At 43.5% G+C, this 27,303-nt stretch overlaps 1 protein-coding gene across 4 annotated transcripts in view; it reads right to left on the bottom strand.

The window, feature by feature from the left end:
* The window catches only part of LOC110508785 (integrin beta-1), a 39,339-nt gene extending 15,843 nt beyond the window's left edge, over positions 1 to 23,496 (bottom strand). Inside the window, exons 1-4 of one of the 4 annotated variants that reach the window (XM_021589608.2) lie at positions 23,113 to 23,496; positions 19,090 to 19,155; positions 4,825 to 4,891; positions 4,263 to 4,348 (exon numbers count right to left, since the gene is read on the bottom strand). In XM_021589608.2, coding sequence (XP_021445283.2) covers positions 4,263 to 4,348; positions 4,825 to 4,891 — 153 coding nt within the window. In that variant the 5' untranslated portion in view covers positions 19,090 to 19,155; positions 23,113 to 23,496. Of the gene's footprint in view, positions 1 to 4,262; positions 4,349 to 4,824; positions 4,892 to 4,968; positions 5,001 to 19,089; positions 19,156 to 23,102 lie in introns of those variants that run through there. The other 3 variants (XM_036966288.1, XM_021589607.2, XM_021589609.2) reach the window with 3 other exon arrangements.
* Positions 23,497 to 27,303: the final 3,807 nt, after the last annotated feature.

Here is a 27,303-nt window from a genome sequence, read left to right as displayed (position 1 = left end):
CAAGTCAAGGTATTCCACACCGATCTCAACGAACCGTTTCTGTATGGACCTCGTTTTGTGCACAGGGGCATTGTCATGCTGAAACAGGAAAGGGCCTTCCCCAAACTGTTGCCACAAATTTGGAAGCACAGAATCGTCTAGAATGTCATTGTATGCTGGAGCGTTAAGATTTCCGTTCACTGGAACTAAGGGGCCTAGTCCGAACCATGAAAAACAGCCCCAGAACATTATTCCTCCTCCACCAAACTTTACATTTGGTACTATGAATCGGGGCAGGTAGCGTTCTCCTGGCATGCGCCAAATCCAGGTTAATCCGTCGGACTGCCAATGGTGAAGTGTGATTCATCACTCCAGACAACGCGTTTCCACTGCTTCAGAGTCCAATGGCGGTGAGCTTTACATCGCCACAGCTGACACTTGGCATTGCACATGGTGATCTTAGGCTTGTGTGCGTGCGGCTGCTCGGCAATGGAAACCCATTTCATGAAGCTACCAACGAACAGTTCTTGTGCTGACGTTGCTTCCAGAGGCAGTTTGGAACTAAGTAGTGAGTGTTGCAACCGAGGACAGCCGATTTTTATGTACTACGCGCTTCAGCACTCAGAATCCCCATTCTGTGAGCTTGTGCGGCCTACCAATTCGCGGCTGAGTCGTTGTTGCTCCTAGACGTTCCCACTTCACAACAACAGCACTTACAGTTGACCGGGGCAGCCTTAGCAGGGCAGAAATTTGACGAACTGACTTGTTGGAAAGGTGGAACTTGAACTTTGCGACCTTTTGCCACATTTCAGGCTTCAAACATAAAGATATAAAACTGTATTTTTTTGTGAAGAATCAACAACAAGTGGGACACAATCATGAAGTGGAACGACATTTATTGGATATTTCAAACTTTTTTAACAAATCAAAAACTGAAAAATTGGGCGTGCAAAATTATTCAGCCCCTTTACTTTCAGTGCAGCAAACTCTCTCCAGAAGTTCAGTGAGGATCTCTAAATGATCCAATGTTGACCTAAATGACTAATGATGATAAATACAATCCACCTGTGTGTAATCAAGTCTCCGTATAAATGCACCTGCACTGTGATAGTCTCAGAGGTCCGTTAAAAGCGCAGAGAGCATCATGAAGAACAAGGAACACACCAGGCAGGTCCGAGATACTGTTGTGAAGAAGTTTAAAGCCGGATTTGGATACAAAAAGATTTCCCAAGCTTTAAACATCCCAAGGAGCACTGTGCAAGCGATACTATTGAAATGGAAGGAGTATCAGACCACTGCAAATCTACCAAGACCTGGCCGTCCCTCTAAACCTTCAGCTCATACAAGGAGAAGACTGATCAGAGATGCAGCCAAGAGGCCCATGATCACTCTGGATGAACTGCAGAGATCTACAGCTGAGGTGGGAGACTCTGTTCACAGGACAACAATCAGTCGTATATTGCACAAATCTGGCCTTTATGGATGAGTGGCAAGAAGAAAGCCATTTCTTAAAGATATCCATAAAAAGTGTTGTTTAAAGTTTGCCACAAGCCACCTGGGAGACACACCAAACATGTGGAAGAAGGTGCTCTGGTCAGATGAAACCAAAATTGAACTTTTTGGCAACAATGCAAAACGTTATGTTTGGTGTAAAAGCAACACAGCTCATCACAATGAACACACCATCCCCACTGTCAAACATGGTGGTGGCAGCATCATGGTTTGAGCCTGCTTTTCTTCAGCAGGGACAGGGAAGATGGTTAAAATTGATGGGAAGATGGATGGAGCCAAATAAAGGACCATTCTGGAAGAAAACCTGATGGAGTCTGCAAAAGACCTGAGACTGGGACGGAGATTTGTCTTCCAACAAGACAATGATCCAAAACATAAAGCAAAATCTACAATGGAATGGTTCAAAAATAAACATATCCAGGTGTTAGAATGGCCAAGTCAAAGTCCAGACCTGAATCCAATCGAGAATCTGTGGAAAGAACTGAAAACTGCTGTTCACAAATGCTCTCCATCCAACCTCACTGAGCTCGAGCTGTTTTGCAAGGAGGAATGGGAAAAAAATTCTGTCTCTCGATGTGCAAAACTGATAGAGACATACCCCAAGCGACTTACAGCTGTAATCGCAGCAAAAGGTGGCGCTACAAAGTATTAACTTAAGGGGGCTGAATAATTTTGCACGCCCAATTTTTCAGTTCTTGATTTGTTAAAAAAAGTTTGAAATATCCAATAAATGTCGTTCCACTTCATGATTGTGTCCCACTTGTTGTTGATTCTTCAACAAAAAAATACAGTTTTATATCTTTATGTTTGAAGCCTGAAATGTGGCAAAAGGTCGCAAAGTTCAAGGGGGCCGAATACTTTCGCAAGGCACTGTATATACACAGTACCAGTCAAACGCTTGTACACACCTACTCATTCAAGGGTTTATCTTTATTTTTACAATTTTCTATATTGTAGAATAATAGTGAAGACATCAAACCTATGAAATAACACACATGGAGTCATGTAGTAACCAAAAAAGTGTTAAAGTATTTTATATTTGAGATTCTTCAAAGTAGCCACCCTTTGCCTTGATGACAGCTTTGCACACTCTTGGCATTCTCTCAACCAGCTTTATGAGGTAGTCACCTGGAATGCATTTCAATGAACAGGTGTGCCTTGTTAAAAGTTAATTTATGGAATTTATTTCCTTCTTAATGCGTTTGAGCCAATCAGTTGTGTTGTGACAAGGTAGGGGTGTTATACAGTAGAGAGCCTTAATTGGTAAAAGAACAAGTGCATATTATAGCAAGAACTGCTCAAATAAGCAAAGAGAAATGACAGTCCATCATTACTTTTGGACATGAAGGTCAGTCAATACGGAACATTTCAGGAAGTTTCTTCAAGTGCAGTCACAAAAACCCTCAAGCGCTATGATGAAACTGCCTCTCATGAGGACCATCACAGTAAAGGAAGACCCAGATTTATCTCTGCTGCAGAGGATATGTTCATTAGAGTTAACTGCACCTCAGATTGCAGCCCAAATAAATGCTTCACAGAGTTTCAGTAACAGACACATCTCAACATCAACTGTTCAGAGGAGACTGCGTGAATCAGACCTCCATGGTTGAACTGCTGCAAAGAAATCACTAGTAAAGGACACCAATAAGAATAAGAAACTTGTTTGGGCAAAGAAACACGAGCAATGTACATTAGACCGGTGGAAATCTGTCCTTTGGGCTGATGAGTCCAAATATGAGATATTTGGTTCCAACCGCTGTGTCTTTGTGAGACGCAGAGTAGGTGAACGGATGATCTCTGCATGTGTGGTTCCCACCATGAAGGATGGAGGGGGAGGTGTGATGGTGTGGGGGTGCTTTGCTGGTGACATTTTCTGTGATTTATTTAGAATTCAAGGCACACTTAACCAGCATGACTACCACAGCAATTTGCAGCGATAGTCCCACTAAGCGCAAACCAGATGGGATGGGGTATCATTTGTTTTTCAACAGGGAAATGACCCAAAACACACATAGATTCTGTGTAAGGGCTATTTGACCAAGGAGAGCTGCATCAGATGACCTGGCCTCCGCAATCACCCGACCTCAACCCAATTGAGATGGTTTGGGATGAGTTGGACAGCAGAGTGAAGGAAAAGCAGCCAACTGGTGCTCAGCATATGTGGGAACTCCTTCAAGACTGTTGGAAAAGCATTCCTCATGAAGCTGGTTGAGAGAATGCCAAGACTGTGCAAAGCTGTTGTCAAGGCAAAAGGGTGACGACTTTGAATAATATAAAATATATTTGGATTTGTTCAACACTTTTTTGGTTACTACACACTATATGTGTTATTTCATTGTTTTGATGTCTTCACTATTTTTCTACAATGTAGAAAATAGTAAAAATTTAGAAAACCCCTTGAATGAGTAGGTGTGTCCAAACGTTTGACTGGTACTGTATATAATACATTTTTGGGGTTCCCCTTTTCCCATTTTGTATCACAAAGAGTAATGTATAGTTCAGTTGGCAGCGGTAATGCAACATATTAGATGCCAACCGCCGGTAAACCTCAGGAAGCGTCAGGGTGAGTTCTGTTCCGTGACTCAAGACAGCTCTGATTGACTATACTCTGGGCTGGCGGCAACTACTTCACAGCAAGTGCCCATACACTGGTATTCAAATCATATCCCTGCCATTGTTCAACTCCTAACACAAACACTTGTGTTAGCTGCTTCCAGTGAGATAAGTCTCAAGACTGTGCCTCTGTAAGCATGTGCTTTCAAACAACTTACAGTGTCTGTACACCATCCACATTTCTCTGCCACTTGGATGCATTCCCCACATGATTGTGCATTGGCCTTGATGCAATCACTGCCCTCTGAAAGGAAGAAACAATACATATTTTTGAATACAGCCACAACTATTTGCCAAGAGGCAGCATTCAGAAGATGTGCATTGCAAATGGCACTCTATTCCCTACATAGTGCACTACTTTGCTTTACTATGGTCAAAAAGTAGTGCAATTCATTGTGAATAGGGTGCCATTTGGGACGCAGATTTGTAACTACATTTTTCCTCTCTTCCTGGCTCAACATGGTATTTCATTTCTTCCAATCTGTTCAATTGCGAGTCATGTTGCTGAGGCCAGGCAGCTGGTAGCTAGCTGTAGGCAGTTTCTTCAATACATGACATCATCCCATTAGTCCAACCTCCTCTACCACAATATCGTAGTCTGAAGAATCTCTTCTACTCATTGCTTTTTGATGCACAAAGTAGACTCATGTTTTAGGTGTATAACAAAAATGTAAAATGTAGCCCTAAAACAATGTGTGTGTGTAAGTCAAATAACCTTACCTTGCTGTGCACTGCAGGAACATAATATTCCTAATAATGTTGCTATTGAAAGTAGCCTCAGATCCATCTGAAAGGAGACAAAACAGAGTGGTTGATTCAAACTACTGGACATGAATTTAGTGAAGCAAATCTCATATGGTACACCTGTCTTCAAACAGCATGAAAACAACCACTTAGGACCTTCCCAGCCGCTTCTCTCACACAGATAGCTCTGCGGGGACTGCAAGGAAATGTTTCTTTGTTTCACTGGCCTACAGCCTGCTTGATTAACAAACATGGTAAAAAAAAAGTCACATGCTTTTAAGTGTGAGGACGTGTTGTACCGTGAGAACATCAGTCTCGGGAGACCAAGAGATTATACTCGGTTATATCATGAGGAGTTTTGAGAAGTGTGTAATGCATTCAGCACAACATGAACAAAGACTGTTAGTTTATTGCATGGATAGACTGCTGTTTAAGCAAGCCAAAGGTAGTCGGAGAGTGGCAGGGACGTGAATATCTAGTCAGGTAATTTTTAGATAAGGAGCTCCACACCCCAGGGTCATAACAAAGTCATTGCGTTTTCAGAAGCACTTTAAAGACATTGTCTAAGTTCGTACCACTTGATCACATATAACACAAATAGGCATGGCCACTAATGCAGCACTCCACCAACGACTCCACCATTGGCACTGAACAAAAGACAGGAGAAGAAAAAGTCATCAATGGAATTCTTCTAATCATTGTCGTCATAAGAGGTCTGCATTTGAAAACACCTAGGAAACAGGCTTGATTATGGCTAACATTCCTATTGGACTATGTCTTTGCAGAACAGACTTAGGCTTTGTCCCAAATGGCATCAATATCCCATATAAAGTCCCCCATGGGCCCTGGTCAAAAGCAGTGCACTATGTAGGGAATAGGGTGCCATTTGGGATGCAGCCCTCGACAAGTCCACTGCTTCCTAACACAGAACAGAGAATGGAGAGGTGCGAATCTGCTACTCCCATATTTGGTCAGGCAGCTACACGCCTCCCCAAGTCCTCCTCCTCCTACCCACTCCAGCTCTCCCACCAGTGACACATTTCCTCTGATGGCCTGCCCAGTCCTCCTCCTCCTACCGACTCCAGCTCTCCCACCAGTGACACATTTCCTCTGAAGGCCTGCCCAGTCCTCCTCCTCCTACCCACTCCAGTCCAGCTCTCCCATCAGTGACACATTTCCTCTGAAGGCCTGCCCAGTCCTCCTCCTCCTACCCACTCCAGCTCTCCCACCATTGACACATTTCCTCTGATGGCCTGCCCAGTCCTCCTCCACCTACCCACTTCAGCTCTCCTACCAGTGACATATTTCCTCTGATGGCCTGCCCAGTCCTCCTCCTCCTACCCACTCCAGCTCTCCCACCAGTGACACATTTCCTCTGATGGCCTGCCCAGTCCTCCTCCTCCTACCCACTCCAGCTCTCCCACCAGTGACACATTTCCTCTGAAGGCCTGCCCAGTCCTCCTCCTCCTACCCACTAGCGCCCCCCCAACAGTGACACATTTCCTCTGATGGCCTGCCCAGTCCTCCTCCTCCTACCCACTCCAGCTCTCCCACCAGTGACACATTTCCTCTGATGGCCTGCCCAGTCCTCCTCCCATTTAAATTATGAAGCCTCCTTCCTCCCGGTCTTCTCTCAACCCGGTAGAAGACACATAGCATACCAGAGAGACAAACAGTGCCGGCAACAATTTGATTAGAGAGCAGTCAGAGAGCATTAACCATTTATCTTCTTGACACGACCTACAGTATGTCTGACTGAGGCTTAGGAAAGGCTTTGTTCCTGTTCTTCACTAACACGACAAGTATGTCTGTCATCCAAACATATCACTGAAATATGTAAAAAGTACACCCTGAAATGTGATGTTTGTTAACCTTGGGAAAATGATAAGGTTGGGCAGGAGCTTTGTCTCTAGTTTAGACCACAGACTCTACAGCTATTTGATTTTGTACACAACCATGAATGCAGTCGTGTTGTCTAGCCTATAGAAAAATAACCACGTCCTGTGAGTACTGGCCAGGCCATATAATTCAAAGCCCCCCAAAGAGCTTCAGTGATAACCATCAGAGAGAGAGAGAGAGCAAGCAGACTTGAAATCTTCACTCTGTAACAAGTGGTTTCAGCAGTCCCATCCAAGATGTGAAATAAAAAGTGTAAAAGAGAGAGAGGGATGTTGGTCATCTAGACCTAGCTTAAATCATCAGTAGCGTCTATGAATCACAAGATTATGAAGGCATAAATGAATGAAAGTGTTTATTCTTATTTTAAATAAATGTATGTAGTTTATTTCCTTAAAGCTAGGCAAAGATATGTATTCCATCCACTAATGCTAAACGTGTATTTAACATAGAAACATCTCTATTTTTAGGATTTTTATTAGAGGTGTGGTTGTGCCATCTTGAATTGCCATAGTAACGAAAACTGTTGTAGACTCGAGTCACATGAATTGGACTCAAGTCTGCCACGAGTCACAAATTCGATGACTTGAGACTCGACTAAATCAAAAATTAAATAACTAGACACTTGACTTGGAGTCTCAAGACTCGGGACTCTACTTTGACTTGAGACTGATGACTTGAACTTATCTGGCCAGGTTTTTGTCACTCATTTTGTGGCACAGAGTCTACGTGGATTACTCTACACGTAGCCAGAAACAGTGGCCACAGCATCGCCCTTGAAAAAAAACCTGTCACAGGTTGGCTAGTTAAACGCACACTCTGCAATCTGATTGGACCAGCAAACTGTCAGAGGTTGAGTGGTAAACTAGTGAACAGATTGCTGCTTTACTGAACAGCTAAAGGATCGGGTGCAGTGCAAACGTCAAATTATAATTAGAGAATTGCCATAATAAATAAATAAACAGCTCTAAAAACAATTGGTGATCAATAATATGAACCATTTACTTTGCAAGCTCACCAGAAATGGGGCAACAATTACTAAAGGTATTAAGGTATTAAGGTACTACAGGTATTTTGGAATGCAACAAATTACTTATGAAGCTTGTATTTGGAATTTGTTTAAAATGAATTATAACTGTGGCGAAGACGACTCCAACACCATCATTAAGTTTGCAGAAAACACAACAGTGGTAGGCCTGATCACAGACAACGACGTGACAGCCTATAGGGAGGTGGTCAGAGACCTGGCCGGGTGGTGCCAGAATAACAACCTCTCCCTCAACGTAACCAAGACTAAGGAGATGATTGAGGACAACAGGAAAAGAAGGACCGAGCACCACGGTTCTCATCGACGGTGCAGTAGTGGAGCAGGTTGAGAGCTTCACGTTCCTTGGTGTCCACATCAACAACAAACTAGAATGGTCCAAACACACCAAGACAGCTGTGAAGAGAGCACGACAAAGCCTATTCCCCCTCAGGAAACTAAAAAGATTTGGCATGGGTCCTGAGATCCTCAAAAGGTTCTACAGATGCAACATTGAGAGCATCTGGTTGCATCACTGCCTGGTACGGCAATTGCTCGGCCTCTGACCAGAGGGTAGTGCGTACAGCCCAGTACATCACATAAGCTGCCTTCCATCCAGGACTTCTACACCAGGCGGTGTCAGATGAAGGCCCTAAAAATTGTCAAAGACCCCAGCCACCCCAGTCATAGACTGTTCTCTCTACTACCGCATGGCAAGCGGTACCGGAGTGTCTAGGACAAAAAGGAGTGTCTAGGACAAAAAGGCATCTCAACAGTTTTTACCCTCAAGCCATAAGACTCCTGAACAGGTTAAATGGCTAGCCAGACTATTTGCATTGTGTGCCCCCAACCCCTCTTTTTACGCTGCTACTACTCTCTGTTTATCATATATGCATAGTCACTTTAACTATACATTCATGTACATACTACCTCAATTGGGTCGACCAACCAGTGCTCCCGCACATTGGCTAACCGGGCTAGCTGCATTGTGTCCCGTCACCCACCACCCCCCAACCCCTCTTTTACACTACTGCTACTCTCTGTTCATCGTATATGCACAGTCACTTTAACCATATCTACATGTACATACTACCTCAATCAGCCTGACTAACCGGTGTTTCCTGTAGATCACGATCATCATGCAACAGAATAAACAGTAGGAGGCTGATGGAATCAGTGTGGTTGAACATTAAATTGCAGTAAGAGAATACACTAAAATAGAATTTGCTAGAAATATAATAATAATAATAATAATATAATATTCCATTTAGCAGACGCTTATCTGCATTGTGTCCCGCCCCTCACCACCTGCCAACCCCTCTTTTACACTACTGCTACTCTCTGTTCATCGTATATGCACAGTCACTTTAACCATATCTATGTACATGTACATACTACCTCAATCAGCCTGACTAACCTGTGTCTGTATGTAGCCTCACTACTTTTATAGCATCGCTACTGTATATAGCCTGTCTTTTTACTGTTGCTTTATTTCTTTACCTACCTATTGTTCACCTAATACCTTTTTTGCACTATTGGTTAGAGCCTGTAAATAAGCATTTCACTGTTGTATTCAGCGCACGTGACAAATAAACTTTGATTTGATTTGACCATAGGCGCAGCTCTCCACTTGCGTTCTCCAAACTCCCGCCAATCGGAGTGCTTTTATGAGAGGCTCCAAGATGGCAGCTTGAACGCACACTTCTTACCGAGCTCTGCATATCAACTTTTGAAAGATAGTGAAAAGTGTATTATTTTGAGCTACCAAACTAAAACTTTGCTTGCTAAAAACACCAGGATATTGATGATTTAAGATTAGATTTTCCAAAATGTCACAGCGGTCCGATGCGATAGAGAAAATGGTTGGCGCCAACGCAATGAAAATCGAGGTCTTAAAAAAAACAGTTGACTTTTCATGCATGGAAATCAAGGATGTTAAGAAGAAGGTCGCCCACATTGAAAAGCGCGTCGAAAAGGAGGAGGGAAAGATGGACTTGTGCCATAGAAGAAGCGCGGAACTCGAAAGCTACTCCAGACGGTGGATTCTGAGACTGTATGGAGTTCCCGAGGCAGATGGGGAGAACGTGCGGCAAGAGACCATCAAAGTCTGCCATGCTATCCTACCTGTGGAGAAGACTAAGCTAGCAGATGTTGTCGACACTGTATATCGCCTCGGCACGAGAAGGCAGGGTGACTCCAAGTCCAGAGGTGTCATTCTCCAGTTCACATCACGGATCTACAGGGATACCATTTGGAAAGCAGCCAAGAAATCTACTTTCTTAAGCGACAACAATCTGCGGTTTGCTGAAGACAGACAGAGTCTGGCCAGCTGTGGGAAAAGCACGAAAAGAAGGGAAAGCTGCTTACTTCATCAACGGATCTGAAATCAACCTTCCTCCTTGAGGACTGTCATAGGCTGTGCCTGGTGGTCAACATAGGCTACCTAGATAGCTACCTCTGATGTGAGCAAATCCCACTCCCGGCTCTAAGGCGATTTAACCTTCGTTCTAACAGGACTACTGGAGTAATGGATATTTACTATTTTACTTGTTCTTTCACTTCTGATATTTTTACCTGCAGTATAGGCAGTGAGCAAGCTATTTGTTGTTTCTTGTTCTGGCAGTTAGCTTTGTTGTGCTAAACTATTCTCACTCAATCATTTATATCTACATGGTTCTTTTTCGATTTGCGATTGTTGTTTAGCTCATAGTACTTTGTTCTATATTCCACTTTGTCGTTGTCTATAGTTTCACTCAGTTCTAGGGGGTTAAGAAATCATGTCAAGCGCAAAGCATTATTTTTATTTGCCAAACAGCATAAAATAGATTTGTTTTTTTCAAGAGTCTCATTCAGTTGCTACCGACGTCAACTTCTGGAGGTCTCAGTGGGGTAATGATGTATGTCTCTCTCATGGTTCTGAACGCTCTGCTGGAGTTATTACTCTAAAGAATCATTTCAATGGAAGTATTTTGCACTCCGACTGTGACCCTTTTGGTCACTTTCTTTGTCTTATCAACTGTAACAGCATCATCATTATTATTACCAACATTTAATGTTACAATTCCAAACTTGAAAATGATCTCTTACTTGAATCTTTAGAAAATCGTATTCTCCATTGGCTAACCAAGTTCCCGAATGCTTTACTTATAGTAGGTGGGGATTTTAATATTTCTCTGAATAATTTAATTGATTGATGGCCTCCGGGACAGTCCACTTCTATGAATACAAGTTTGAGGCAGTTTATAGAAAGGTTTGATAAAGTTTCCTAATGACAAGTCTTCACATGGAGCAATAAGGCATGCTCCAGACAATCACGCGTAGATGTTTGGCTGGTGTCTAAATGTTTTGATAAACAGGGTATTTCTGTTAACATCCTTCCTTAACATCTATCCTAAAACATTAGTTGGTCAAGATGGAGATTACATACTTTTGGAACAAAGCTATAAATGACAATTCATACAGTAATAACTCAGAGCTTTTTAAATATGAGGTTGGAAAATATTTAAGAAAATATGGGAGTTTTCTTGCCGAGACAAGGAGACATGAAGAAGAAAGTGTAATAACAAAGATCACCTCTCTTGTTCAAAAGCCTGTTTAAAGTCTCTCAGTGGACAAATCTGTTCTGTTTGAGCTACAAAACAAGTTGGATGATATGTATAAACTGAAAGCAGAGGGAGCCTTTGTCAGATCTAGGAAGAAGTGGCTAGAGGAAGGTGAACAAAATTCATCAGATTTTTTCAGGTTAGAAAATATCACAAAAAAATATATATACAATTCAACAATTAAATATTAATGGTCTCCTCACAGATGATCCCAAATTAATCTCTAACTTTAATTGCAACTTCTACAGGAATTTATAGAGTTGTAAGTATTGTGCGGTTTCCTCAACTCTTTTTTAGAAGATCTTTTTTACTCTCTGGAAGATGTGAAATCAATTGGGGAGGCTGAGAGGGAACACTGTGATGACCCTATACCTTAAAAAGAATACGTCTCCTGGGACTGATGGTATATCTGCTGAGTTTTACAAAACATTTTCTCAACAGTTGGCCCCATTTCTGTTGGAGGTCTTTTCTGAAAGCATTACAAATAATGCTCTCCCTCCCAGTTTGACTCAAGGTCTGATTACATTAATACCTAAGCCCAAGAAAGACTTGCTTCTACTCGATAATTGGCGCCCAAGCTGTCTGCTCAATAATCTGGCTTCATAAGGAATAGACATATCTAATAATATCCAACTGGTGTAAGACCTTATTGACTATTCTGATCTAATCTTCCAAGGGAGTTTTATTGTCTTCTCAGACTTTTATAAAGCCTTCGATACAGTGGAACATGAGTTTCTATTTCTCTCCCTTGAGAAATGTGGTTTTGGGGAATTATTTTGTAGTACTATTAAAACTTTATATGAATGGGAACAGTTCAATTAAATGAAAGCATGGCACTTCTCCTAGATTTGATTTGAAAAGAGGAATTAGGCAAGGTTCCCCAATTTCACCTTACCTCTTCCTGCTTGAAACCCAACTTCTTACAAGTTCTGTTAAATCCAGCGATATAAAAGGGATCTCTATTGCTGACAGAGATATTATCATTAGTCAACTTGCAGATGACACAACTCTTTTTGAAAGATGCTGACCAGATTCCTAGAGCAATCGATGTGATAAATATATTTTCCAAAGCATCTGGTCTTTGCCTAAACCTTAATAAGTGTGAATTGTTTGCTGTTAAAGACTGTGTGATATCCTCTACATGCAATATTCCAGTCAAGGAAAAAGTAACGTACATTGGGATTACCATATCTAAGGATCAACAGGAAAGATGCTCATTAAATATTATACTTATTATTGAAAAAAACCAAAAAGAAGTTGATTGGTTGCAGAGGGATTTGTCCTTGAAAGGTTGAGTAAATGGCAGTTGTTTAGAATTTTCTTTGTTGATTTTTGCATGAAATACACATTTTCATAGGTGTTTTTTATTGACTGATAACCATTTAATTGAAAGAGCTGTTTCTCAGCGTTCAAAATATGCATCATGTTTTCATATATGGTTTGGCACCAGCAAATTTAGCTCAATAATGCATGTAGAGTTCAGGTCTTTCAGCCATTTTTGGGATTCAGCCAGTGATATAACAATGCCAATATGGCAATTTACAGTTAGAGTTAGCTAGTGATCTAAAGCCTAGTGTTTCCATTTCCCTTTAAATGTTATCTAGCTATTATGTCATGTTTTATGCGGACCCTAGGAAGAGTAGCTGCTGCTTTGATAAAATACGAAATCCAAAAGGGAGACATCAGGGTCATAGTCACTAGTAGACACCAAACAGAAGAAAATGGACTGAAAAAGGGATCTACCTGGACTTCTTTTTCCTTTGCAAAAAGTTTTGCTATAGTTTGATGTGCACTAATGAAATTGACAGTTAAACATGATCCAACCCAAAGGCAGCAATGCCAGTCCCTCTAATAATCTAGACTCCTCCCAAACTTCCTGAACAGTATCTTTGTTTACAGCTCAGGGTATCATCTTGTATAGAGCACCAAAAATGTAGGGGGTTGACTGATCTAGGCCGTGTCCCAAATGGAACCCTATTCCCTATATAGTGCAATACTTTTGACCAGGGCCAATGTCAAAAGTAGTGCATTATGTAGGAAATAGGGTGCCATTTGGGACGCAACCCTAGAGCAGTCTAGGTCTACTCCCCATGAGGCTCAGATCGACCGTTGGAGAGAGGGGATATCTCTGGTGAAACAGAGCCCAGAAAACTAAAACATGCACGTTAACCTCTGCACTGATAACAGCAGATAGCACCACATATAGACCCATCTTTCTCATGTAGCCTAAACTAATCCACACTGGAGAGCATGCTAGAACTGGTATGCAGAATTTGGCAATAAGAGACAATTCCGCCAATTGACCAACATTCTGTCAATGTGTTTATAGTTTAAACCATCTTGATGTGGATTGAGAGGGTAGCCTCTCCCCACAGGAGTGATTACACCCTCTGAGGGTTTAGAGCTTGAGGTAGTCACCTCATACAAGTACTTGGGAATATGGCTAGATTGTACACTGTCCTACTCTCAGCACATATCAAAGCTGCAGGCTAAAGTTAAATCTAAACTTGGTTTCCTCTATCATAATCGCTCTTCTTTCACCTCAGCTGCCAAACTAACCCTGATTCAGATGACCATCCTACCCATGCTAGATCACGGAGACATCATTTATAGATCGGCAGGTAAGGGTGCTCTCGAGCGCCTATATGTTCTTTACCATTCGGCCATCAGATTTGCCACCAATGCCCCCGCCCACTGGTTGATGCATATTTATAAAACTCTCTTAGGCCTCACTCCCCCCTATCTGAGATATCTATTGCAGCCCTCATCCTCCACATACAACACCCGTTCTGCCAGTCATTAAAGGTCCCCAAAGCACACACATCCCTGGGTCGCTCGTCTTTTCAGTTCGCTGCAGCTAGCGACTGGAACGAGCTGCAACAAACACTCAAACTGGACAGTTTTATCTCAATCTCTTCATTCAAAGACTAAATCATGGACATTCTTACTGACAGTTGTGGCTTCTTTGTGTGATGTATTGTCTCTACCTTCTTGCCCTTTGTGCAGTTGTCTGTGCCCAATGTTTCAAATCAAATCAAAGTTTCTTTGTCACGTGCGCCGAATACAACAGGTGTAGGTAGACCTTACAGTGAAATGCTTACTTACAGGCTCTAACCAATAGTGCGGAGGGAAAAAAGTATGTGTGTGTGTGTGTGTAGGTAAGTAAAGAAATAAAACAACAGTAAAAAGACATTTGAAAATAAGAGTAGCAAGGCTATATTGTACCATGCTTTGTGCTGCTACCATGTGCTGATGCTATGTTGTGTTGCTACTAGGGTTGCAAATGGTCGGAAACTTTCTGGGAAATTTCCGGATATTTTCCATGGGAAGTTAAGCTGGGAATTTGGGGAATTTTGCTTAAATTCATCAAAAAAGTTAGCTTATAACAGTGAACCTTTTTTTGTGGGATACACAAGGCAATTCTAGGTCTTGTGGCATATTTTGGTTAAACTATCCCCAATTCAATGGAATTCCAACCCTCTGCATGTACAGTGCACTCTCCCATCATTCTTCCATCACATATACAGCGGATTCTCAAGATCTTCTCAAGATCTTGCACACTAATGAGATGCTATTGAGCCCACACTACTACACTGTCTGAGCCAAGGACTACATGCTTTGTTTTGATTACAATGATTACAATACTGAGTGGGATGAATATACAGTGTATATGACATACATGATTTTTTGTTAACTAGTAAATAGTAGCCTACAGCAAAGTGTGTTTAAATAATTTCTAACTTGTTAACTTTTGCTGCGTAGTTTTTGTTACCATGTGGATTTTAGTTTGCTTGAGCCTGCTAACTGAGGAGTGTTAATTCACCTATTTCAATACGTTTCATTTGAAAACATTTATCTTACAAAGTAGTTGTTTAATCTAACTGCTTAACTATTTATCTGTACATGGAATTGTATTTTATTTTTACTAGTTTTTTTCTCATCTTTACGGGAAAATTCTACAGGCACTATCTGATGTGTGGAGACATTTCACTGCAGCTAATGTAGATGGAAAAGCTGTGCACATTTGCAAATACTGTGCCAAACCATATGTGAAGAATGCAACAAAGGTGCAGAATTCTCTGGCCAAGTGCATAAAGTTCCCTCTGTGCTCACAACAAGCAACCTCTGACAAAGGTCCCTCTACTTGTATTCGAGGTGAAAATGATGAATCATACATCTTATCGATAGCAACAGCTCATGGTCCTCCTGGAATCAGAAGTTTTTTTGACTCAATGGAGGAACGTAGTCAGATAAATGCTGATGAATATCTTGCTCGAGCTGTGTATGCAACTGGTTCACCTCTGATGCTCACAGGCAATGTGTATTGGAAGGGATTACTGAATGTTCTTTGCCCATCATACACCCCTCCAACTAGACATGCTTGATCTACTCATTTTCTAGATGCAGAGTTCTAGTGAAGGTCAAGCAAATCATAGAGAAAGCAGACTGTACTGCAATCATCTCTGATGGGTGGTCGAATGTTCGTGGGCAGGGAATAATTAACAACATCATCTCCACCCCTCAACCAATTTTCTACAAGAGCACAGACACACGGGACAACAGACACACCAGTCTCTACATTGCAGATGAGCTGAAGGCAGTCATCAATGACCTTGGACCACAGAAGGTATTTGCACTGGTGACAGACAATGCTGCGAACGTGAATGCTGCTTTGTCTAAAGTAGAGGAGTCCTACCCTCACATCACACCCATTGGCTGTACTGCTCATGCATTGAATCTGCTGCTCAAGGACATCATGGCACTGAAAACAATGGATATACTCTACAAGAGAGCCAAGGAAATGGTTAGGTATGTGAAGGCTCATCAAGTTAAAGCAGCAATCTTCCTCACCAAGCAAAATGAGAAGAATAAGAGCACCACATTGAAGCTGCCTAGCAACACCTATTGGGTGGTGTTGTCATCATGTTTGACAATCTTCTGGAGGGGAAGGAGTCTCCCCAAGAAATGGCCATATCACAGTCTGCTGATATGGACAGCCCCATCAAGAGGATCCTCCTGGATGATGCATTTTGGGAGAGAGTGGTAAGCAGCCTGAAACTCCTGAACCCTAGCAGTAGCCATTGCACGGATTGAGGAAGACAATGCCATCCTGTCTGATGTTCAGACTCTGCTCGTAGATGTAAGAGAAGAAATCTGTACTGTCCTGCCCACTTCACTGTTGCTCCAAGCAGACGAAATTGCAGTTCTGAAATACATCAAAAAGCTTGAAGACTTCTGCCTGAAGCCCATACACGCCGCAGCGTACTTGTTGGACCCCAAGTATGCTGGCAAGAGCATTATGTCTGGTGCAGAGATCAACAAGGCCTATGGTGTGAGGGCAAGGTTCTTGGCAGTCTGGCGAAGTACACTTTCAAAGCAAGGGCTTTGGGATGGAGATGCCACCTGGTGGAAGGGATGCCACCTGGTGGAAGCCACCTGGTGGAAGGGACTTTGTGGATCTGAGGCTCTTTCCCCTGTTGCCTCCATCATCCTCCAAATCCCACCAACATCAGCCGCCTCAGAACGCAACTGGTCCTTGTTTGGGAACACACACACCAAAGCACGTAACAGGCTGACCAATACAAGGGTTTAAAATATGGTGGCCATCTGGGCAAATTTGAGGCTTTTTGAGCCTGACAACGAGCTATCCTCAACAAGGGTGGAAAGTGACAGTGAAGATGAGGCCTCAGAGTCTGATGTTCAAAAGGTGGACATTGAGGAGGTCCAGGGAGAAAACATGGAAGCCTGAGAGGAAAACAACCAAAGCTTTAGTTTCTACACTATAATTTTACAGATGTATGTTGAAAACATTTTTGGGAGATGCGATGGATCATTGGGGATCATTCAATATTCCCTTTATTTTGTTGTTCAGTGAAATCATCCCATGTGAAGAGTCAACTCATTTAATTAAAGTTCAATTCCTAACTAAATTGTTTTTAAAATTTATATGGGAAGGATTTAATCATTTGCAATTATGTCTACGTATTAATTAAATCCCCGCAGCAATGTACCAACATCTAGAGGAAAGCCTTCCCAGAAGAGTGGAGGCTGTTTATAGCAGCAAAGGGAGGACCAACTCGAAAGGCAACTTACAAATCAACCACCCCAGGTGTCCGCTCATCTATATACATCATATCAATTAATGAGATAGCCCACCACAAAGGAGATCAGCCACAGCCTTTGTGGTGGGCTATCTCATTAATTGATATGATGTATTTAGGTGAGCGGACACCTGGGGTGGTTGATTTGTGAGTTGCCCTTCGTGACTGCTCCCATACCCTATAATTATGTATTCCTTTGTGACTCATTTGTATACCGGAAAACCAGAAAATCTACATCCCTGATTGGCAGATGAGTGGCAACCCTGAATAGAAGAACCTCCTACTCGTCTGTAGTTCTTTACAAATGCTGTTTTGAATTTAAAAACACACTGAAGAAGTCTGTAAAGCCGAAATGTCTCTGTACGGCATCTCTGATGCAGTGAAATTAATTAAAAACATTGAATAATGAAGTGACAAAAACACTCCAAACACTCCAAGCCCTTGGCAGCTACAATTTGCTTGAATTGTCATATTACTACCACTATTATTGTGAAAAAAACTAAAACCTCAAAGAATTTCAGGGAATTCAAGGAGAAGTCTCTTTTACGTTGGAGCTGGTACGTTTGTAACATGGTATGTTTTAAGAGCCTGATATTTATACAGTGTGAATACACTCTGGCGAATCATGGCTTTTTATGGTCAGGTTCAACAAGCAAAACAGAAAGAGAACAATCCTTTACAGAAGGTCAGTGCAAAATATAAGGTCTACTGATGTCATGCCCTGGCCATAGAGAGCCCTTGGTTCTCTATGGTTTAGTAGGTCAGGGCGTGACAAGGGGGTGATCTAGTATATCTATTTCTATGTTGGTGCTAATGTGGTTCCCAATTAGAGGCCTCTGATGTGGTTCCCAGTTAGAGGCCTCTAATGTGGTTCCCAGTTAATTGTTGCCTCTGATTGGGGATCATATTTAGGTAGCTATTTCCCCACCTGTGTTTTGTGGGATATTGATTGTTTGTTAGTGTGTTTGGGCACTACGTCCTCACGGTCTTTGTAAGTTTCGTTATTTTGGTTTGATACTCACGCTGCGCCTTGGTCCGCTCATTTCCAATATCGTGACAACTGAAGACTGAAGGACTTCACAATAACATTCTAGTCATTCAGCAGACACTCTTATCCACAGTGACTTACAGTCAGTGTATTCAACTAAGGTAGGTAAAACAACCACAGCTCACTGCAATGAAAATCTTACTCAAAAAAAATTCTACATTATATTACCAGTCTACCACTGACCAGACAAATGGATTTCCATGGTCTAAAACAGAGCCCAGAGAGGACACGAGAGGTAACTCAATCCTCTAAGCCAGTGGTCACCAACATTTTCTGAGTCAACATCATTTTCGCAGTCAAAAAGCAAGCAGAGATCAACCACTCCGTTTAAAAAAAACAACATCACTTCATAAAAAAAATGAATAACACAAACCTGTTTAGAGAGGGGGAGAAAGTACAAGACCTAATACCTAGTCACTAAGTCAGTTGGTTGTGTTTATGGGATGTTTCATCTTAGTGCTAAGTGGTAGCTAAACTAACTAACACTTTGATCTGGTGATGTAGCCACTTGAACCTGACTGTAATTAACAGAGAGCACACCTGCATGGATTTTCTCACGGCCTCACTCACCTCGCGGTTACTTCTACGACGCTGGTTAACCACATGAAAATGTTGTCGTCCATGGACCACCTTGGACTGCACGGTGCATACAAATAGGGAGGAGTACAAAATGAGTACATTTGATGGTATTCATTATGAAGATTAGCGTGTTAAATAAATGTGTACGTGCTTTTGAATCTATAGATTATCTCAAGACTTTTAATGCGGGAATGGTTGCTATGAATGATAACCACACAAAATATGTTTAATAATTGTGCTGAGTTAGCAGTCTAAGTAAGGTGAACGAACACCCAACCCCCTACTGCCTGTGTCACAGTCCACTTCCCGCTCCCTCTGTCCATTAGCTCTCCTAGCAGCAGGGCAGTGAATGAATCCATTTCCTTAATTAAACTGCTGTGCACGCTGTGCTCTCTTAACAGCACTGTGTGGATGGATCAGGAAGAGCATTCAGTTGTACCGGTGAGTACAAGGGAATATTGAGGAAACCCAACCTAAACTGAGGAATTTTTCTTCTTAATCCAGTTAATTTGTATGTTTAACAGTAGGCATCTAACGAGCTACTAGCCAGTAAGCTACTCAATCATGTGAATGAGAGCTGCCTTCTTGAGATGATATGAGCTGTAATGCAGTGCTGATCAAGGATCAGATCTCCCCCTGTTCATGAAATCTCATTCACTGTGATCTAAAAGGCTAAACTGATCCTAGATCATCGCTCCTACTCTGAGACGCTTGATACAAAAAGCCCCCTTTCAACACAAAACGTGTAACTGCTCTCAGAAATGGAGTTGGGGGTGGGGGCTGATCTAGCTCGTACTCAGTGAATGAGACAATACATTCCAGCTTAATAGGCCCTTGTTCCAGATCCAGACCTCGACCCATGAAACGCAGTGTCCATGACTCATAAGAATTTCCCCCATGAAGAGTCTAGGACCACTCAATTCAGTCAACACTGCCAGGACTGGGGGTCTAGCTTGAAATGTGATTCATATGTGACTGGGAAATCTGAAGGGCATAGTCAGCCATCTGCTGAATCAGTCGGACAACTGGGGGAGGCATATGTGTCAAGTGTCTCAGAGTAGGAGTGCTGACATAGGATACGTTTCGGCTTTTAGATCACAATGAATAACATTACATGGCAGGGGAGGACCTGATCCTAGATCAGCACTCCTACTCTGGGATGCTTCATATAGTAATAGGTCTGACCCCATGACTACAGTATGATATTATCCGGACACTCCTAGTCTAGCGTCCCAAATGGTACCCTTCTCCCTTATAGTGTGCTACTTTTGACCAGAGCCCTAGTGCATTACTTTTTAAGTAGTGTGCTATAAAGGGAATAGGGGGCCATTTGGGACACTGTCCTAGGCCAGCCCAATGATAATGGCGCTGTTAAGTCATAACAATGTAACTAGGGGAAGTGACTGATTGGGTCAGCCCAACAACACCACTAGTTCTCTGTGTGCTATTAACAAGCCTCTGAAGTCACTATGTGTGTGTGTGTGTGTGTGTGTGTGTGTGTGTGTGTGTGTAAAATCAAATACAAGAGGGGGTTCACTTGTTGACTCCTGTCCTTAAGACAATGTAAATACTATGTTATTAAACATTCTAGTTCTATCTACCAGACAGGATCTCCTAATCAAAGACAGTCATTTTACCCCACCTATTCTGACTAAGGCCTTTTAACAAGGCCACTTTTGTCGTTAAAACAAGAACATAGCTGTGAGCTGTCTGTGCCACGCTTGCTATCAGGATTGGTGGCAGTGCTTTCTTACACAACAGCTCAACAAATCATTCTGCGCCTCGCATTCGGTTGGACCGTCGCCTGAAGCCCTGGACTGGGGACCGTCGCCTGAAGCCCTGGACTGGGGACCGTCGCCTGAAGCCCTGGACTGGGGACCGTCGCCTGAAGCCCTGGACTGGGGACCGTCGCCTGAAGCTCTGGACTGGGGACCGTCGCCTGAAGCCCTGGACTGGGGACCGTCGCCGGAATCCCTGGACTGGGGACCGTCGCCTGAAGCCCTGGACTGGGGACCGTCGCCTGAAGCCCTGGACTGGGGACCGTCGCCTGAAGCCCTGGACTGGGGACCGTCGCCTGAAGCTCTGGACTGGGGACCGTCGCCTGAAGCGTCTCAGCGTAGGAGTGCTGACTTAGGATACGTTGCGGCTTTTAGATCATAATGAATAACATTAGCTGTGTGCTGTCTGTGCCACGCTTGCTATCAGGATTGGTGGCAGTGCTTTCTTACACAGCAGCTCAACAAATCATTCTGCGCCTCGCATTCGGTTGGTGCGGAACGCCATGCAATCGGTGCATCGAAAATCTCTTCAACTATTTTGCAACATACAGTGCATTTGTATAGTATTCAGACCATTCACTTTTTCCACATTTTGTTACGTTTCAGCCTTATTCTAAAATGGATTTAATTGTTTTTTCCCCTCATCAATCTACACACAACACTCCATAACGACCAAGCAAAAACAGTTTTTTATACATTTATAAACAATTAAAAACTGAAATATGACATTTACACAAGTATTCAGACCCTTTAATACTTTGTTGAAGCACCTTTGGCAGCGATTACAGTCTTGAGTCTTCTTGTGTATGACGCTACAAGCTTGTTCAATCTTGGTTTCATCAGACCAGAGAATATTGTTTCTCATGGTCCGAGAGTCCTTTAGGTGCCTTTTGGCAAACTCCAAGCGGGCTGTCATGTGTCTTTTACTGAGGAGTAGCTTCTGTCTAGCCACTCCACCATAAAGGCCTGATTGGTGGGGTGCTGCAGAGATGGTTGTCCTTCTGGAAGGTTCTCCCATCTCCACAGAGGAACACTGGAGCTCTGTCAGAGACCATCTGGTTCTTGGTCACCTCCCTGACCAAGGCCCTTCTCCCCCGATTGCTCCATTTGGCCGGGCAGCCAGCTCTAGGGAGAGTCTTGGTGATTCCAAACTTCTTCTATTTTAGAATGATGGAGGTCAGTGTGCTCTTGGGGACCTTCAATGCTGCAAAAACCCTTCCCCAGATCTGTGTCTCAACATAATCCTGTCACCGAACAGTTCCTTCGACCTCATGGCTTGGTTTTTACTCTGACATGGACTGTCAACTGTGGGACCTTATATAGACAGGTGTGTGCCTTTCCAAATCATGTCCAATCAATTTAATTTACCACAGGTGGACTCCAATCAAGTTGTAGAAACATCTCAAGGATGATCAATGGAAACAGGATGCACCTGAGCTCAATTTTGAGTCTCATAGCAAAAGGTCTGAATACGTATGTAAATAAGGCACTGCATCTCAGTGCTAGAGGCGTCACTACAGACCCTGGTTCGATTCAAGGCTGTATCACAACGGGCCGTGATTGGGAGTCCCATAAGGCTGCGCACAATTGGCCCAGCCTCGTCCGGGTTCGGCCAGGGTAGGCAGTCATTGTAAATAAGAATTTGCTGCAGCTGACTTGCCTAGTTAAATAAAGGTTAAATAATAAATAAAAAAAATATTTATAATATAGGGAGACACTCAAAGTATGGCCACTCGGGAGCCTAATATAGGCTGTAACTATTCTTGATACAATATATCCCCTTCAAAATCACCAAATTACATCATGGAATAAGGCCTATATTTAAGAATAGACTAACCTAACTAACTTTCAGCCTCAAACATGTCATGCTGTTCTAGAAAGTAGCCGACAGACAGAATAAAATGGGGGACAAACAAATACAAAGTATACCAACCAAAATGCGTCAAATTGCCATTAATATGGGCCTACGGCTGGACAATATAGGAACGTAAAGTTGGTCAAGATAAACACAAACGTCAATGTAGGCCTATTTAATACGAGTGAATTTCCAAAGTTAATCGGTTTCGCTTAGCCCTGTCCGACTGCCGCTATCCCCACCCAAAGTTACCCAGCCCATTCCCCATCCCCTTTGTAGATTCTCTAGGATATTCATATAGCGTACATTTTTGACATAGCCTTCATAGACCTACCAGATATGCTGTATAATCATTTTAGAAAATAACGTACATCATCTTACCTTGACTCGTGTTTTCTAAAAATATTTATATATTTAAAAAAATATATAATTTCAGAACCTCATTTGAGGCAAAGTATCCCGTGCGCTTTTTCTAGATAAAAAAAAAACTTAACTCGCGGAGGGGTCCCTACTCTGTAGACTACTCTTTTCATGGAAGAAAATACCCCAAGTATCAGTGACGTTGCCTATCCGTAAATAATAATTGCTTCGTACAAAATTGCAAAACGTCGAGGAAAAACGGTCTGTAAAAATTATAACTAGGGGTAGGAGTCCAGCTTGCCCGAAAACGTTACAATATGTCCGCAGTGGCTCAGTCAAAGGCTAAATATTTTTCCCTTCAGCAGAGTGGACAATGAATTTCGGGCACCTCTTATTATCTAGAACCTCCCACACAGGACATGCCGACTGTACTTGGAGCGCAATGAAGCAAGCTCACAGACAGACAGACCTGTGAACCTTCCTGTGAGTAGGCAAAGTAAAACTACTTAATTATATGAGAAACTGTACTTTGTTCAGAGATGTTGAGGTGTTGCAGGGCAAATCATTTCTTAGAAGTTGTATTTGCTGTGATATGGATGGTTAAACAATGATTCAATATGAAAAACACAAACATGTATGGAAGGTTCTACCTACTGATAAGAGCTGTTGCTAAGTGTCGATTCAACACTCCTACCTCAGATAAAGATCACATTCTAGAGATAAACAGTGTGTGAAACTTTACTCTCCAACATTCTTTTTGGGGCATATACTTGTGTTTAAACTACACAAACTGAATGTTGTTTGGTGAAAAGTATAGTAAACGTCTCCTAAGAGACCACTGTTGGCTTGTTTTTGTGATCAGTGAACAAACATGAAGCTTTAGTGACCCTGTTGCAAAGCATTGTTTATTTGTAAGACAGCATAGTTTAAGTTGTGCTGTCTTACTGCTGAGGAAGCGTTCTCCCGTTTTTTCCCATCAAATTTCACTTCTTCCAAACCTTGACACTAGTATACTATAACATCAACATTTTAACTCAGTTGGTAGAGCATGGAGCTTGCAATGTCAGGATGGTGGGACCACCCGTACATAAAAAAATGGGCTGGGGAGGCACACTGGAGGCCTAGTGCGTGGAGCCGGAACAGGTGGCACCAGACTGGTGACACACTTCAGGGCGAGTGCGGGGAGCAGGCACAGGACGTACCTGACTGGGGACACACACTTCAGGGAGAGTGCGAGGAGCAGGCACAGGACGTACCGGACTGGGGACACACTTCAGGGAGAGTGCGAGGAGCAGGCACAGGACGTACCGGACTGGGGACACACACTTCAGGGAGAGTGCGAGGAGCAGGCACAGGACGTACCGGACTGGGGACACACACTTCAGGGAGAGTGCGAGGAGCAGGCACAGGACGTACCGGACTGGAGAGGTGCACTTGAGGCCAGAAGTGTGGAACCGGCACAGGTTGCACCAGACTGCTAACCGGATCCTCTGGTCGGATGTTGAGCAGAACACACTTGAACAACATCTCTCTCATCTCACTCTCTCCCAACTTCGCCATTGCCTCCCTGACAGTCTCTGGCTCTTCCCTCTGCTCAGCCACCAGCTCCATGTGCCTTTCCCCAAAAAACTTGGGGTTGTCCTTGGGCTTTCTGTAGCCGCGAACCCTGTCGTAGTCGCTGTCCTCCATAATATGAAGTTCCGGCGCCGACAGAGATGGCCGCCTCGCTTCGCGTTCCTAGGAAACTATGCAGTTTTTTGTTTTTTTACGTGTTATTTCTTACATTAGTACCCCAGGTCATCTTAGGTTTCATTACATACAGTCGAGAAGAACTACTGAATATAAGATCAGCATCAACTCACCATCAGTACGACCAAGAATATGTTTTTCGCGACGCGGATCCTGTGTTCTGCCTTACAAACAGGACAACGGAGTGGATCCTATGCAGCGACCCAAAAAAACGACTCCGAAAGAGAGGGAAACGAGGCGGTCTTCTGGTCAGACTCCGGAGACGGGCACAGCGCGCACCACTCCCTAGCATTCTTCTTGCCAATGTCCAGTCTCTTGACAACAAGGTTGATGAAATCCGAGCAAGGGTAGCATTCCAGAGGGACATCAGAGACTGTAACGTCCTTTGCTTCACGGAAACGTGGCTTACTGGAGAGACGCTTTCCGAAGCGGTGCAGCCAACAGGTTTCTCCACGCATCGCGCAGACAGGAAAAAACATCTTTCTGGTAAAAAGAGGGGCGGGGGCGTATGCCTTATGACTAACGTGACATGGTGCGATGAAAGAAACATACAGGAACTCAAATCCTTCTGTTCACCTGATTTAGAATTCCTCACAATCAAATGTAGACCGCATTATCTACCAAGAGAATTCTCTTCGATTATAATCACAGCCGTATATATCCCCCCCCAAGCAGACACATCGATGGCTCTGAACGAACTTTATTTAACTCTCTGCAAACTGGAAACAATTTATCCGGAGGCTGCATTCATTGTAGCTGGGGATTTTAACAAGGCTAATCTGAAAACAAGACTCCCCAAATTTTATCAGCATATCGATTGCGCAACCAGGGGAGGAAAGACCTTGGACCATTGTTACTCTAACTTCCGCGACGCATATAAGGCCCTGCCCCGCCCCCCTTTCGGAAAAGCTGACCACGACTCCATTTTGTTGATCCCTGCCTACAGACAGAAACTAAAACAAGAGGCTCCCACGCTGAGGTCTGTCCAACGCTGGTCCGACCAAGCTGACTCCACACTCCAAGACTGCTTCCATCACGTGGACTGGGAGATGTTTCGTATTGCGTCAGATAACAACATTGACGAATACGCTGATTCGGTGTGCGAGTTCATTAGAACGGGCGTTGAAGATGTCGTTCCCATAGCAACGATTAAAACATTCCCTAACCAGAAACCGTGGATTGATGGCAGCATTCGTGTGAAACTGAAAGCGCGAACCACTGCTTTTAATCAGGGCAAGGTGTCTGGTAACATGACCGAATACAAACAGTGCAGCTATTCCCTCCGCAAGGCTATCAAACAAGCTAAGCGCCAGTACAGAGACAAAGTAGAATCTCAATTCAACGGCTCAGACACAAGAGGCATGTGGCAGGGTCTACAGTCAATCACGGACTACAGGAAGAAACCCAGCCCAGTCACGGACCAGGATGTCTTGCTCCCAGGCAGACTAAATAACTTTTTTGCCCGCTTTGAGGACAATACAGTGCCACTGACACGGCCTGCAACGAAAACATGCGGTCTCTCCTTCACTGCAGCCGAGGTGAGTAAGACATTTAAACGTGTTAACCCTCGCAAGGCTGCAGGCCCAGATGGCATCCCCAGCCGCGCCCTCAGAGCATGCGCAGACCAGCTGGCCGGTGTGTTTACGGACATATTCAATCAATCCCTATACCAGTCTGCTGTTCCCACATGCTTCAAGAGGGCCACCATTGTTCCTGTTCCCAAGAAAGCTAAGGTAACTGAGCTAAATGACTACCGCCCCGTAGCACTCACATCCGTCATCATGAAGTGCTTTGAGAGACTAGTCAAGGACCATATCACCTCCACCCTACCTGACACCCTAGACCCACTCCAATTTGCTTACCGCCCAAATAGGTCCACAGACGATGCAATCTCAACCACACTGCACACTGCCCTAACCCATCTGGACAAGAGGAATACCTATGTGAGAATGCTGTTCATCGACTACAGCTCGGCATTCAACACCATAGTACCCTCTAAGCTCGTCATCAAGCTCGAGACCCTGGGTCTCGACCCCGCCCTGTGCAACTGGGTACTGGACTTCCTGACGGGCCGCCCCCAGGTGGTGAGGGTAGGCAACAACATCTCCTCCCCGCTGATCCTCAACACTGGGGCCCCACAAGGTTGCGTTCTGAGCCCTCTCCTGTACTCCCTGTTCACCCACGACTGCGTGGCCACGCACGCCTCCAACTCAATCATCAAGTTTGCGGACGACACAACAGTGGTAGGCTTGATTACCAACAACGATGAGACGGCCTACAGGGAGGAGGTGAGGGCCCTCGGAGTGTGGTGTCAGGAAAACAACCTCACACTCAACGTCAACAAAACTAAGGAGATGATTGTGGACTTCAGGAAACAGCAGAGGGAACACCCCCCTATCCACATCGATGGAACAGTAGTGGAGAGGGTAGCAAGTTTTAAGTTCCTCGGCATACACATCACAG

This window comes from Oncorhynchus mykiss, chromosome 28, assembly GCF_013265735.2.
Source record: "Oncorhynchus mykiss isolate Arlee chromosome 28, USDA_OmykA_1.1, whole genome shotgun sequence".
NCBI lineage: Eukaryota > Metazoa > Chordata > Actinopteri > Salmoniformes > Salmonidae > Oncorhynchus > Oncorhynchus mykiss.
The sequence above is the reverse complement of the archived record's forward strand: the minus strand, read 5'-3'. Positions and strand labels throughout refer to the sequence as shown.